At 42.9% G+C, this 12,118-nt stretch overlaps 2 protein-coding genes across 19 annotated transcripts in view; one reads left to right on the top strand and one right to left on the bottom strand.

Moving 5' to 3' along the window:
• The window catches only part of LOC130293498 (taste receptor type 1 member 2-like), a 261,468-nt gene that overhangs the window by 99,846 nt on the left and 149,504 nt on the right, over positions 1-12,118 (bottom strand). Inside the window, exon 6 of one of the 16 annotated variants that reach the window (XR_008848223.1) lies at positions 8,346-8,416. The exons of the other annotated variants lie outside the window; for them this stretch is intronic. The gene's annotated coding sequence lies outside the window, so the exon portion shown is untranslated. Of the gene's footprint in view, positions 1-8,345; positions 8,417-12,118 lie in introns of those variants that run through there. 16 annotated transcript variants of the gene reach the window in all.
• Positions 1-12,118, top strand: part of MIB2 (MIB E3 ubiquitin protein ligase 2) — a 105,485-nt gene that overhangs the window by 40,880 nt on the left and 52,487 nt on the right. For all 3 annotated transcript variants that reach the window (XM_056542245.1, XM_056542243.1, XM_056542244.1), the window contains exon 2: positions 7,811-8,158. In XM_056542245.1, coding sequence (XP_056398220.1) covers positions 7,903-8,158 — 256 coding nt within the window. In that variant the 5' untranslated portion in view covers positions 7,811-7,902. The remainder of the gene's footprint in view (positions 1-7,810; positions 8,159-12,118) is intronic.

Raw genomic sequence — 12,118 nt, 5'->3', positions numbered from 1 at the left:
TAAGCCGTATGGCTTCAGTGAACTGTACGTTATTTCATCTATCTGTCACCAGGATTTGACTTTTTCTTTTTTTTTTCTGTTTGCACAGAGTTGGCGGTCATATTGAGTGTTTGTTGGGCGTGATATGTGAACATAATCATAACTGCAGATCCAGGGTGCCACATATGGTTTTCTTTGTGCTTTATCTGCTGTAGGATTGGCCCATATGCTTACAGCTGCAGAGTGGTAGTGTGCCTTATAGGCAGCTCAGACCTGCGTGGCAGAACCACACATTGTTTGCCCATGTTGCCACAGCTTTGAAATGGGGCCATAGACTGAAGTATAACGGATTGACTTTAAAAGCCCAAAGCCTGAGACTTCACTACTGAGATATGCTAATGCAGGAACAGTGTTGTTGTCATGGAGACCGTATATTTATTCACTTCACCAAACGCAATGTTCTAATCAAAATCCCCACATAAATGAACCAATATGACACGAATCAAGCCAGAAATGATATACATTGTAAGACGAGGACAGGAATGGTCATCAGGGATTTCCCCAAGGTACATGCCGTATGTGGACACCAGATTTCAGGAAGCGCCTATCTCAAGCTAGGGAATGCAAAAATAGGGAATCCCTGGTGAAACATAGCTTGCTAGGGAATTTGGAAAGTCCTGTTGCCAGGCCTTGATTTTTATGGGATGAAAGGCAGGTTTGGTAGTAGAGCCTTTTATGCCCTTCCTGGGCCAATCCATATTTTCAGGTTGGCCCCAAGCCAGCACAGGTGTTGTAGCCTATTAATAGTGGTGTAAGTTTGCACTGTGAGGAAACTCTGATAAGAGTCGGAGTCCAGAGGTGTGTACCCTAAAAAAGGGGAAATTTACATTATGTGAGTAACACATTTCTGATTACTGCTTTGTTGGGTGGCTGGTAGTAAGCCAGCTTTACAGAGAGGAAATATTTTGTGTAGTTATTGCTGAAAAAGCAGGATTTATATTGTATTTGTTTGTGGCTGAAGTTAAAGACTGCATATGTTTTGTTACTAAAAAGAAAAAAAAGCAGGAGAATCCGTGTCCTTATCTGACTGCTATTTTTGCCGCTATTTGACTGGTTTCTACGGCGCTAATCGCCATCATATCTATATGTATAAAACTCAACGTGTGTGTGTGTGTGTGTGTGTGTGTGTATGTATATATGTACGGATGTTCCACAAAAACTTTCAAACGGTTAAAGATATTAACATGAAATTTGGCACACATGTTACTTATATGTCAACAACAAACATAGGATAGGTGATTTAACCCTTACTCACCCCCCATTTGCCAGGGGCGGGGCTTATGTTTAAAGTCCCATACAAGTCAATGGGAAATATGTTACTGCATAACTTCCAAACAGCTTGAGATCTTTCGATAATACTTGGTCACATGTTACTTATATGTCCACTTAAAATATAGGATAGTTAATTTAACCCTTAACTACCCCCATTTGTGAGGGTCGGGGTTTTTGTTTAAAGTCCCATACAAATCAATGGAAAATGTATGTTCCAATATCATTTCCGTATGGCTGGAGATATTTCAATACCTGGTACACATGTTACGGGTCGGGATGGGAGGTCGGGATAGGAGGTCAGGTGGGAGATCGGGATAGGAGGACGGGATATGAGAACAGGATATGAGTACGGGATAGGAGGTCTGGATAGCAGGTCGAGATATGAGGTCGGGAAAGGAGGTCGGGAAAGGAGGTCGGGAAAGGAGGTCGAGAAAGGAGGACGGGATAGGAGGACGGGATAGGAGGTACGGGTCGGATGGGAGGTCGGGATGGGAGGACAGGATAGGAGGTCGGAATAGGAGGTCTGGATAGGAGCTAGAGATTGGAGAACTGGATAGGAGGTCGGGATAGTACGACGGGACAGGAGGTCGAGATAGGAGAACAGAGTAGGAGGTCGGGATGTGGGGTTGGGGATATGACAACAATATATGAGGACGGGATATGAAGTCAAAAGCTTCCTCCTTTGTTTATTTTCCTCCCCAACAAGGATTAGGAAGGAAAACCGGGCAACGCCGGGTACTCAGCTAGTATCATATAAATATTGTTTGATGGGATTATTTGGGTTACAATCGATATCTTCACGAGACAAAAGAACATTTAATCAGAATGGGGAATGTGACATCTTTTTATAAGAGGTTCTGTGTGTTCCCTTGGGTGTTTTTTCTAGAGGTTGTAGTGAGGTTGTCAGGATCCTAGAATTGGGTTCTAAGGGTCCTATGTTGGCTTGGAGGGTCTCCCCTAGAAGTGTGGTAATAATAGACTGCCATTAATGGAGCCTGGAGGTCACAGAGAAAGATGAGACAGCAGCGTGCAAAATGTGGGACCACCTGTGGGCACCTGGATTCAGTGTTGTATCAGTATCTTGAAGATATATGTACGGTGATTAAAAAGGAAGTATTTTATCTGGAGTATATGCATTGGATGAAGGTATTGAATTATTTACAGGGATAGTTCACACAGATCCTCCTTTCCTTATCACTTGTGTATAATGAGATAGATTTTTTTGGAGTGTGTTGTCGATGAATCTAGAAACCACTGACTCTAAACAACTGCATCAGCGTAATGCATTTAAATGAATGAATTATCGGAGCAGCTAATAGTCTGTGTTATCAGCTTTATTTCAGTCCTCAGGCTGATCACTGGCTAATAAGAACGAAAGAAAAGCGATCATACACGTTGTATGCTGTAAGTAGGGCATAGATGGAATAGAATCTTCTTCTGCCTAGGAGTGGGCCTCTTGTTTCATACCCAATGTATAAAGTCAGCTTATACCACCAGTGTTATATTGTGTCCTGCTTGGGCTGGAACCTGCAGTTATTTTTTCACTACAGTTGAAATAAAGCATTGTACATTTGCAGAAATGATTTTTATAGCTTTGCTTAGTCTGTTCCAGTTCTCAATCTACCAAAAATCAATTTTTTTATCCTTAGTCCTGTACTTTCTGGTCGTACCACCTAGTTCTGCAGTGGCTCAGTACCACAATTCCTAGAATGTATTTCTTTCCCTCAGCTGTTCTCACAGTCCTCCAATCCTGCCTCCCACAAGACTCCTGCCAGTTCACTGCTCAGAGCTGTTGAAGAACTTCTAATTTCACAGCATACTATCGCACAGTCAGTGAGGTTGCAGCACCTTCTGCATTCATTTACTGTTTATTTCTCTGCTTGTGACATTGTTTAGTGCAAGAACCAAAGAGAGCACAACAGAGTCATTTCAAAAAAGAGTATGTGCCAAACATGCACAAATGTTATTATTTCTGTAGAAGACAAGAATAAAAAACATGTATATGCGAGAAAGAGGAATACAACAATAGATGGTGATATCACCGACTCTGCACAGAAAGAAATCAAGGTACATAAATAATGGAAGATATCCCAATTCAAGTATGAAGGGTATATGCGTATAAAAAGATGGCATAAGCACATCTACAATACATATATATAGCTATTGCACATTAATGTGTATTGCACATAACAAAGGTAGCTCATATACAGAGCTTAACAGTGTAAACATTTAAAGAAAGTGCAATGTGCATATAACAACTGCCTGTGAATGCAGCATGAAGGGATACAGACCTAATAGCAGCGTGTAAACAAAGTGCTGTGCGCTGGCAGAGACCGGGATAGCACCACTCCAACGTACGTTTCGGTAAGTCACCTTCGTCTGGGAGTGGTCCTATCCCCGTCCGGCTGTCTATTTAAGTGCCAAGACACCAATCGGAGAACTAACCTTGATGGATAAGTGGCTAACACCTGTGGCATAGTTTCGGCACATGAACGCCGTCACAGACAACCGCCCGGAAGCCGGAAGGGGCCGCGTCACATGACCGGGCCATGCAAATAATCACATGACCCTGCCATGACGTAGACTCGATCCCCCGGATCCCAGACAGCGCCGGAGCGGTGCATGCGCACTGGCAACAGGCGCAGTGCTTATAAACCATAAGACACTGAAATAGCCATACAAAATAGTGTTAGAGTAGACAAAATATACATATGGAAGCAGATGAAAGGTAATATTATGTATATATGGGTGATATTGTCATAATTTTATCAATTTGGTAAACAGAAAAAAGGAGTTAGATATTATGACAATATGTTAACAAATAAAGGTAGGTAACACTACCATGTGTAAAAAAATATATATATACATATATAATTATACATAGGGAGGCCATCACTGGTGTGTAAAATCATCAGTGACAGACAAACATGTGTGTATACATAATGGGCACAGTGTGTGGGGAGGTATAGGAATCTGGAATAAGTAATAAGTGGCATAGGGGAAGAAAAAACATTGGGGTTGTGGCCGAACATCAAATTAGTGAGCCAAACACTGAAACTTAAGTGAAATGTGTAAAGGGATGTGGAAATAAGTGAGAGTGACGAAGAAGTGAGAGGGTGAATGAGTGATGATTCTGTGAAATGAGTAAGTAGATGATAATAAAAGTGGTAATTGCGTTGGGAGTATGAAATTGTTTAGTGCAAGGCAGAATGCTGTCAATTCATTCTCCCTATATAGTGGGGCAAAAAAGTATTTAGTCAGCCACCAATTGTGCAAGTTCTCCCACTTAAAAAGATGAGAGAGGCCTGTAATTTTCATCATAGGTATACCTCAACTATGAGAAAAAAAACATAAAATCACATTGTCTGTCTGATTTTTAAAGAATTTATTTGCAAATTATGGTGGAAAATAAGTATTTGGTCACCTACAAACAAGCAAGATTTCTGTCTCTCACAAACCTGTAACTTCTTCTGTTTAGGAGTCTCCTCTGTCCTCCACTAGTTATCTGTATTAATGGCACCTGTTTGAACGTGTTATCATAAAAGACACCTGTCCACAGCCTCAAACAGTCACACTCCAAACTCCACTATGGCCAAGACCAAAGAGCTGTCTAAGGACACCAGAAACAAAATTGTAGACCCGCACTGGCTGTGAAGACTGAATCTGCAATAGGCAAGCAGCTTGGTGTGAAGAAATCAACAATGGAAGCAATTATTAGAAAATGGAAGATAATATCCCTAGATCTGGGCCGCCATGCAAGATCTCACCCCGTGGTGTCAAAATGATCACAAGAACAAAAATCCCAGAACTACACGGGGGGACCTAGTGAATGACCTGTAGAGAGCTTGGACTAAAGTAATAAAGGCTACCATCAGTAAGACACTACTCTGCCAGGGACTCAAATCATGCAGTGCCTGACCTGTCCGCCTGCTTAAGCCAGTACATGTATGGGCCCTTCTGAAGTTTGCAGGAGAGCATTAGGATGATACAGAAGAGGATTGGGAGAATGTCATATGGTCAGATGAAACCAAAGTAGAACTTTTTGGTAAAAACTTAACTCGTTGTGTTTGGAGGAGAAAGAATGCTGAGTTGCATCCAAAGAACACCATACCTACTGTGAAGCATGGGGGGTGGAAACGTCATGCTTTGGGGCCAGGACGACTGATCCGTGTAAAGGAAAGAATGAATGGGGCCATGTATCGTGAGATTGTGAGTGAAAACCTCCTTCCATCAGCAAGAGCATTGAAGATGAAACGTGGCTGGGTCATTCAGCATGATAATGATCCCAAACACACTGCAAGGGCAACAAAGGAGTGGCTTAGTAAGAAGCATTTCAAGGTCCTAGAGCGGCCTAGTTGAAAATCTGTGTTGCCCAACGACAGCCCCAAAACATCACTGCTCTAGAGGAGATCTGCATGGAGGAATGGGCCAAAATACCAGCAACAGTGTGTGAAAACTTTGTGAAGACTTACAGAAAACGTTTGACCTCTGTCATTGCCAACAAAGGGGATATAACAAAGTATTGAGATTAACATTTGTTATTGATCATATACTTATTTTCCACCATAATTTGCAAATAAATTATTTAAAAATCAGACAATGATTTCATGGATTTTTTTCTCATTATGTCTCTTAGTTGGTTGAGGTGTACCTATGATGAAAATTACAGGCCTCTCTCATCTTTTTAAGTGGGAGAACTTGCACAATTGGTGGCTGACTGAATGCTTTTTTGCCCCACTATATGTCTCAATAAAGATATATGTATATGACATGGAGATGGTGAAATAGTCTGTAGGGGCTGGTCAGACAAGGTGACATCACTCAGGGAGCGGGGCTAGACCTCAGGGACAATTTCCAGCCACACCTGTTGAGACAATAGAGGATTATGCGTTGTCTCGGGAGGGACAGAGGAGCCAGAGGCAATGTAAAAGCATGCTCAAGCCAGTACAGTTTGTGATATTTCTATATTAGTTATAGAGTTTGAGTTATATACCTTGGGGTGATAGTCTTATTCAAATACAATTTTCTGAAACCGGAATGCCCCTTTTAAAGGGGTTGTGCGCTGCCCTGCAGTTCGAAGCTCCGCTCACAGCGTCCACAAGTTCATTACTCCGAACGCTATGTGCGGGCTTCCGTGTTCGCGGCCGCCGGGCGTGACATCATGCCCGGCCCCTTCGTGACGTCTCGCCTGCCCCCTCGTGACGTCTCGCCCGCCCCCTCGTGGCGATCGCGCCCCCTTCCCATAGACTTTCATTGAGGGGGCGGGCGAGACGTCACGAAGGGGCCGGGCGTGACGTCACGCCCGGCAGCCGCGAACACGGAAACCCGCACATAGCGTTCGGAGTAATGAACTTCCGAACGCTGTGAGCGGAGCTCCAAACTGCAGGGCATCGCACAACCCCTTTAATACGCCTTTAAGAGGCATGTGTGAAACTGTTCTTTACCACTGCTCATAGAAGAGAATTCTAAAAAAAAATAAGTCGATGTGGGTCAGCATGGGCACTCTGACCAGTCTGAAGCTGCTGATACCTTTTTTGTCATAGACAGCAGTAACTTTTTCAGCAAAAGGAGTTCTATGGGATTAGAACGAACGGTATATCAATGAGCCTTGTCGCTTCCTCCTGTTGCTGGTTTGCTAGTTGTCCTTTGTTGGGCCACTTCATATGAACACACCACAAGACCTGCTGTTTTGGAGATGTCCTGACCCATTTGTCGAACCATCACTATTTTGCCCTTGTCACTAATTTTTCCTGCTTCCAACACTTAAAGGAGCACTCTGCCCCTAGACATCTTATCCCCTATCCAAAGGATAGGGCATAAGATGTCTGATCACGGGGTCCGGCCGCTGGGGACCTCTGCGATCTCCCTGCTGCACCCGGCATTCTGGAGGCTTGTGACATCACAGTCACACCCCACTCGTGACGTCACGTCCACGCCCCTTCCATGCAAGTCTATGGGAGGGGGCGTGTCGTCAAGTTTCGAGCCTCCGCCCGGCATCGCCTGTCATTCGGCACGGACCTTAGTTTGCTATGTACACTGGATGTCTGGGGTGCCACAGCCGAGATCGTGGGGGTCCCGCTGCTGGATAGGGGATAAGGTGTCTTGGGTGGAGTACCCATTTAAAGTTCTAGAACTGATGTCACTTTCTGCAAAATATATATCCCCTTCCTAGACAGTTGTCATAGCCATGAGATATCACTGTTATTCATTATGTCTGTAGTTTTTATTGTTAAGTCTGATCAGTACTGTATATATTCTTGCTGTTTTTCTGTTAGGGACTCTAGGAAAAATGATAATTAATTTTTAGAAGATGAGGTTGACCATGGGGGTTATATTTTGGGGGATTGTTTTGATTTTTGGTAGAATGGATTAAATCTGACCATAGATATGAAGGTATTCCCTCCGGACATTTATGTCTTTGTCAACCATGTGATTGTTTAAGACATATTGAATTTGTGTTTCACATTTTTCAGCTAATTCTATCTGTTGCTTTCCACAGCACAAAATAGACCTGACATTTTTTGGCACTCGTACCAGAGCCTTTGCTACAGCTCCTGGGCACCTTCCTAATGTGCCCTATAATTCCACTGGATGCTTAAGATGGACTGGGACCCCTCTGCAGCCATGCAAGTGGGAATGCGTGTGGTGCGAGGAATTGACTGGAAGTGGGTGAACCAGGACAATGGAGAGGGAAGTGTGGGCACCGTGGTGGAAATTGGACGACAGGGCAGCCCTACCACACCTGATAAAACGGTAGTCGTTCAGTGGGATCATGGCACTAGGACAAACTATCGCACTGGATTCCAAGGAGCTTATGACCTTCTGCTGTATGATAATGCCCAGACAGGTATGTTTCTCGGGGTAACTTTGCTTTACTTACCATGTTCTGATTTTAATTCCTTTTACATCGAGGAATTAAAGTAGTAGTTCCATCTTTATGATCGGCAAGAAGAAAGGGGAAGCAGCACTGGTGTGTTCCCTTTACTGTTTTTTTTTCCTGTGCAGTGCCTTCCAACCAACTGACTGTGCAGAGAATTTCTTGCCGCTCCATTCTTTTGAATTGTGCTGGCTGCAGTTCCCTGAACAGCTGGGTGACCATGGGGCACTGTTCCAGAAAAAAAAAAATGATTGTGACAGTCTACAGATGCACAGATTCTCTAACAGCCTGGGCCACTATGATAAATGTGGGGTATTCTTAGACTGTCTAGTATAGGTTTGCTCTGTGGACAATTTTTATTTATCTGTCATATAAATTTTTTCTTCTTTTCCAAATGTGCAGTGAAAAATATGAAAAAACGGTTTGGTGCAGACTTATGTATGAGTACCCACCTTAGAGGGGTTCTTTTTAATAAGAAAGAAGATTCACGCATTTTTATAATTAAGAAATAAGCACCTGAAGGGTTAAAGGGGTACTCCGGTGGAAAACTTTTTTTTTTTTCTTTTTTTTTTTTTATCAACTGGTGCCAGAAAGTTAAACAGATTTGTAAATTACGTCTATTAAAAATTCTTAATCCTTCCAGTACTTATTAGCGGCTGTATACTATAGAGGAAATTCACAATCTGTTTAATTTTCTGGCATCAGTTGATTTAAAAAAAAAAAAGTAAAAAAAAAAAATTTCCCCTGGAGTACCCCTTTAATTTTTAATATAGAAAACCTCATAGATTTATTCTCACAAAACATTTCCACCAGAAAGAGAGAAAGCAGTAAAAGTTGTTTCTTACACTTTTCTCTCAGGGGTTACATACAGAAACATATTTTTTGCTGTTTTGTTGAACGAGGAAATAATAGCCAAAAGCAAGAATGCAAGAAGTGTACCTATGGGAATAGCTGACTGTTTCAGAATATTCCATTTTATTTAGGTGCTCCATCTCGATAAGTCAGAACACAATGATCAAGAAAACTCAGGATATATGGTCAAAGGCCGGGTTCAAATGGCAGAATTTTTGCACTGATTTCTGCTGCAGAATTTCCACAGGGGGAATTTCATTAAAGTGAATTGACTATAAATTCATGCAGAATTTTCATGCAGAATTCAGTGCAGAAATTCTGCCATGTGAACCCGGCCTAAGGGTACGTTCACACGAGTGGACCCACAGCGTATTTTACGCTGCAGATCCACCGCTGAAGTACGGCTGCGTGGTGGCTTTACATGTGCCTGCTTGGAGCGGCAATACGTCACTACGAGTAGACACACTGCAAAGTGTGAGTTGCCGCGCATGCGTGGTGTACTTGCACACAGCGACACGCACATAGCAGTGTGTCTGCTTGTAGCAGTGTATTGCTGCTCTGAGCAGGCACATGTAAAGCCACTATGCAGGGGTCCTTCAGCGGCGGATCTGCAGTGTAAAATACGATGTGGGTCCGCTCGTGTGAACGTACCCTTAGTACGTTCACACGTGTGTATTTTTGCTGCAGATTTGTTGCTGCAGGTTTTTCCGCCCATTGACTTCAATGGGCAGCAAAATCTGCTGAAGCGAATCTGCAGCAGAAAATACACACGTGTGAACTCCCCCTTAGGCCGCGTTCACAAGACGGAAAATCCACGTGGAATTCTGCATGAATTCCATGTGAATTTATTACCCATTAACTTTAATGGGATTTCACACTGTCATTCATGCAGCAGAATTTCCGCTGGTCTTATATTTTTCCGGACTTTGGCTGCGGAATCCCATTGAAGTCAATGGGGCTGACTTTCTGCCCAATTAGTGCGAAATCCACACAAACTATCACTGTTTAGTTTAATAAAATAATCTCTCTTTTTTTCCACAATTTCCCACAGACCCGTTTCCAGAAAAGACTTGTTTCCATGAGTCTGTGGACGGCTCGGGAGATTACTGTAGTGCTGGTACTACTACTCCCATCATGGAGCAGTCTGTTCCATGTTGGGGGTAGTGGCATGAGTGATTGATCGCATCGCGTCGCAATTCTGAGACCCACTGTGATCATAAGTTATTAATGAATACCAGTCATCAGACCATATTTTCTAACCCCTAACTACTTCTCATTCAGGGCTCCCGGCGAGAGCTGTCCTTGATGGGAGCTGTAGTTGGAGAGACGGCTCCTGCCGGGCAGCATTGCACCGTGATCCCCGGCCAGCCGGCTCTATGAAAAACTATGATCTGCACTGTATAATTTTAAAAAACCCTGCACGCTGGGAGCCCTAAATGGCCACTTGGTGCCAACCATTCAGGGTCCCTGGTGGGGTATTTGAATTAGAAGTTATGAAAGTTAAATATACATAGCTGCAGACCGGTGGCATGCCGTCTGCTCTTCAGGTTAATAACTTATGATTACAGCGGGTCTCAGACTTGAGCCCCAATGCAGTCAATCCCTCAGCCCCTGTACTACCACCAACATGGAACAGACTCTGTTCCATGATGGGAGTAGTAGTACCAACGCTACAGTAGTCTTTCCAGCTGCCCGTAGACTTCTGCAGCCGGGGGAACTACTACTCCTATCATTCAAATTAGTCTGTTGCATGAGGGAAGTAGTAGTGGTAGCGCAGCGCTGCACTGGTGGCTGCGGAGTAATGTAATGAGATGCAGAATCCGTGCGAACATTTCCACACTACTTCTGCATGAATTCCGCACCAGTTCCGCATGTGTTTAAAATCTGCAGAATTGTGCACCGAAACAATGCGGATGAAGAATTGATGCAGATAGGCTGAATTTCCGCCATGTGAATGGGGCCTTAGGGTCCATTCAAGCATACAGGATGATTTAAAGCTGCAGCAGATCCTGAAAACTATAATGGAAAGATTTGCACCTTTTTTAGTGTTTGGAAGTCCTTCCTTGTAATGGTAATGATAAAACTGACTGTAATAGTTGGGAACGTAGCCTAAGAATGCTCTGGATTTATCATGTTGGTTCAGGCTGTTTGAAAATCTAGTGCATCTTCAGGCACACAGCAGCGTATTTACTTTCAATCGTTTTTTATTGAAAATTTTCATAATAACATCATAATAGAACCGTGGGTGCATAGTTTTGCACCTAACATTCAAACATATGAATAAACATAAACAAGTGTCCTGATAATGGAGACCATTACAATAGTCACACTGTAAAGCATATAACATATACATATATTAAAAGTCCTTGTCTACTCCCATAGAGTGAAAGCTGTATTATAATAATAAGGAGAAACATCTCCAAAGGCCTACTATGTAAAACACTGAATCAATATGTGGTTACAAGATAGTGCCTAGAGCCCTTATTGGAGGCAGGGGGAATATTCCAATCTAAGGTATGATATTTGGATTAAATAGGTATCTATACAGTACGTGGAGGAAAGCCAGGGTCTCCATTAGAGATGAGCGAACTTAAAGTAAATTTGATTCGTCACGAACTTCTCGGTGGATACAGTCCTAGGAGACTCTTTCCTAGGACTGTATCCACCTTTTCCAGCCCACCGGAGCACCAGAAAGCTGAACTAAATTTATGCAGGAAAAGTCAGCAACCTCCGAGCTGAGAAGTTCGTGACGAATCGAATTTACTGTATGTTCGCTCATCTCTAGTCTCCATCTATGAGAAAAGGCTTTGTATCTCCCCGAACCTAATGCCAGGATCTATTCGAAGGAGTAAGTTGTATTCAATTTGCTAAGAAGGACAGCAATGTATTTAAACCTCTTCTCTTTTCCACAAAGCCACATCCCCTTTGTCGAGCACTGCTAATATTTCCATTTTTTATGTCTAATTTGATTTTAAAAAATCTGTCCAAATATACATGCGCCAAATATACATGAGCACGTACTATTAATTTCCTTCACTATTGGAGAATGGACCAGTTAAGCTTTTTCAGTGGACAGAT

Source organism: Hyla sarda, chromosome 10 (genome assembly GCF_029499605.1).
Source record: "Hyla sarda isolate aHylSar1 chromosome 10, aHylSar1.hap1, whole genome shotgun sequence".
In the NCBI taxonomy this organism is placed as follows: Eukaryota; Metazoa; Chordata; class Amphibia; order Anura; family Hylidae; genus Hyla; species Hyla sarda.
This window is presented reverse-complemented; position numbering and strand designations above follow the sequence as displayed.